Below are 2,873 nucleotides of genomic sequence, written 5' to 3' on the forward strand. Positions count from 1 at the left end.
TCAGTGGGTGCGTTGATGTGAGAAGTGCGTGTCCCCCTCTGCTGGATGAACAGTCACTGACACAAGAAGTGGCAGACAGGGGCGATGGACCCACAATAGGTTTTTTTTTTTTTTTTTGGCATATGGGGGCATATTCTATGGAACAGCATATGGGGCCATAGTGTATGGGTTACACACTGGGCTTATGTGTTCCCAATTTTTGGGCCGGTGCGGCTTATACACGAGTATATACATAGTAATTTTGCGATGGTTTGTTGTCCAAGCTGCATTTTATAGCGTGGTGAGAGTGGAATTCAAAAAATCTTATTTTTTACTATTTTTGTTGTTTTGTTTGATTGTAAAAATAAATGTTGCACACAGCACAAATCTAAACTACATCGTGCTTTTTTCATGCAGGAACTTGCCCAGGACACTACTGCAAAATCCTAATTTGCAACCCATATTGTAAGTATACAGGCCTGAAAGCTTTGAATATGGTTAGTGTTGTAGGTAACAATTGTTTTCATTACAGAATTTCAGCCAGACATGTCTTCTTCTGGGAGCCCTCCCTCACATCGCCAGCGAAATGAGGTATTTTTTTTTTTTTATTATTGCCAGAACATTCTTGGTACACATAACCCTATATATGCATTCTTGTTTAATAGGAAGCTGAACCAGAGGGTCTCTCAGAAGGAGACGGGCGTAGCGGAGAAATGCCTGGAGTGGGCTCCCCGCATGTAAGTATCTTTGCATTAATTGCACTAAAACATGTTCTTACACATCACTGGACCTAAAAACAAGATCAACATAACAGCATTTAATTTTCCTTTTCTTCTTTTTTTTTTTCATTATAGGCTTCTGAATCTGTGGCTCGTCCGAGAGTTCCTCAAAGTGCCTCCCAGAGTCGTCGGCAACCACGCCGGGGCGGTCGCCATAGAGTAAGGTTTTTTTTTAGGACTTTTATAAGGTTTGTACATAATGCTGTGATTGCTATGTTTACCTTTTTTGTCTTTAAACAGGCTTCATAGCGTGCTCACGATTCCGACAGTGAGGATGTGGCTATTGATGTGGACCTCTTGATTGATATGGTGAGAGATCGTGAGCCGCTCTGGAATATGGCGGACCGCTTCCATGCAGATGCTTGTGTTACTAGACGACTCTGGGAGGAAGTGTGCCAGGCTGTGCTATCTAACTGGGAGGAACTCCATTCTCGGGCACAGAAAGAACAGCGTAAGTATTCACATTTCAGTAATGTTTCCGGATGTATTGTGCTTGATCCTAATCATTTTGTGTTTTCAATTTTCAGGGGAAAGAGTTCAGTTGCGGTGGCGGTCAATGCGGGATCGCTTCAAGAAGGAGTTCAACAAAGAGATGCAGGCTCCCAGCGGATCAAGAGGACGCAGGAGCCGCTATAAGTATTCTGAGGCCCTGTCATTCCTGAAATCAACTATGGTGACAAGAAGGTAAACATTCCTACCAGAAGTGACTAAATAAAAAATGGTCAAATGTGTAATCTTTTTTTTGGCAGCCAGGGCTAATGAATATCATGATATTAATGTCTATTTTTTTCTACTTTTTTCAACAGCACCTTCAGCAGCACGCGGGAGCCTGCATTGAACCCTTCTGGAGCGATCCCCCAGGAGGCCGCCACCATGGACCACAACATACCCAACCCCTCTGCACCCTCCCTGCCTTCCCTTGTGTGTGATCCCTCAGCCCCATCCACCTCTGCTGGAGCATCTGTGCAGGCTTCATTACATGAAGTTGCTGTTGACGAGGTAGGCTTTCCTTTACCTCACCCCTCTGACACAGCTGCCCTCTATAGAACACCTTTGAGTTCTGGGCGGCTGCGTCAGCGGGGTCAGGAAAAGCAGTTGGCTGCAGAGTTTATGAATCTACATGCATCCTTTCAAAACACTATGAAAGTCATGACCCAGCAAATGTCTGCTGGGTTCAATCTTGTTACTAGAGAGGTGCTTGATTTAGGCACGCGTGTTGAAAGGATGCATCTAGATGCAAATAAAGCGCCGCATCATTCTTTTTTCAAAGCTGTGATTGAGCGGCTGGACAACCTAACTCCTGAACAGCAGCTACATGTAATGCAAGCCTGCCAGGTGGCCTTAGCACAGGTGACATCAGCAGCCCCTCCAACAGGCCCAGTAGTTGCTCCAGGCCCGGTCCTTCCTACCCCTCCTGTACCATACCATTTTACCCAGTACCAACCTCCTGCCCCTTTCCAGTCTGCTTCCCCGTACCAGTTCCCAACTGCATCCGTGCCTACACTCCCTTCCCAACCTACACTCCCTTCCCAACCTACACTCCCTTCCCAACCTACACTCCCTTCCCAATACATCCAGTCTCCTTCCACATCCCAAATTCAAGCGTCCTTCACCCACAGTTTAGTTTCCCCCCCGTCTATTGTTTTCTCCACCCCTTCATCAGCTTTATCCACCCCTTCACCTTCTTTCTCCATTCCTATACCTTGTCCTTTGCTATCTGACCCCTCACAAACTACATCCTCCCACAACACCCCTGTTGAAGTGGTCCAAACTGAGAGCCCCTCCAATACTATTTCCGCTACACATTACACCAATCTTTAATGTGTTTTGTTGTTACCAATAAAAAAGTTTTATTACAAAAATTTAAAAGAAAAAATTCCAGCTAAAGCTGATAAAAATAAAAAAATTTTTTTCAGTCTGTCAAATGTTTTTGTTTGTTTTACTGTTAATATAACATGTCGATGTATAAAACTCAATGAGTGTGTGTGTGTGAGTGATTGTGCGAGAGTAGGTGTGTGTGAGTATGTGAATGTATGGGAGTGTGTGTACAAGAACATGTATGAGTAATTACGTACGTGTGTGGCGGTGGGGGGAGGCCTGCTGGTGGGCAGTACT

At 44.8% G+C, this 2,873-nt stretch overlaps 1 protein-coding gene across 5 annotated transcripts; it reads left to right on the forward strand.

Annotated features, from left to right (window-relative positions):
• The first annotated feature begins 282 nt into the window (after positions 1-282).
• On the forward strand, positions 283-2,579 carry LOC141092122 (uncharacterized). Of its 5 annotated transcripts, none has more exons than XM_073578031.1 (4): positions 283-570; positions 645-716; positions 834-1,442; positions 1,565-2,579. In XM_073578031.1, exons 3-4 carry the CDS (start codon positions 1,111-1,113, stop codon positions 2,577-2,579), a joined length of 1,347 nt encoding a protein of 448 aa, XP_073434132.1. In that variant the 5' UTR covers positions 283-570; positions 645-716; positions 834-1,110. The 5 variants fall into 5 exon arrangements, with proteins under 5 accessions (XP_073434132.1, XP_073434134.1, XP_073434135.1 ...); XM_073578033.1 differs by having other exon boundaries at positions 283-444; positions 512-570; positions 645-1,442; XM_073578034.1 differs by having other exon boundaries at positions 283-1,209; positions 1,286-1,442.
• The last annotated feature ends 294 nt before the right edge of the window (positions 2,580-2,873 follow it).

The sequence above is a fragment of the Dendrobates tinctorius genome, unplaced genomic scaffold (assembly GCF_039654945.1).
Source record: "Dendrobates tinctorius isolate UK_male_01 unplaced genomic scaffold, ASM3965494v1 ptg000058l, whole genome shotgun sequence".
In the NCBI taxonomy this organism is placed as follows: domain Eukaryota; kingdom Metazoa; phylum Chordata; class Amphibia; order Anura; family Dendrobatidae; genus Dendrobates; species Dendrobates tinctorius.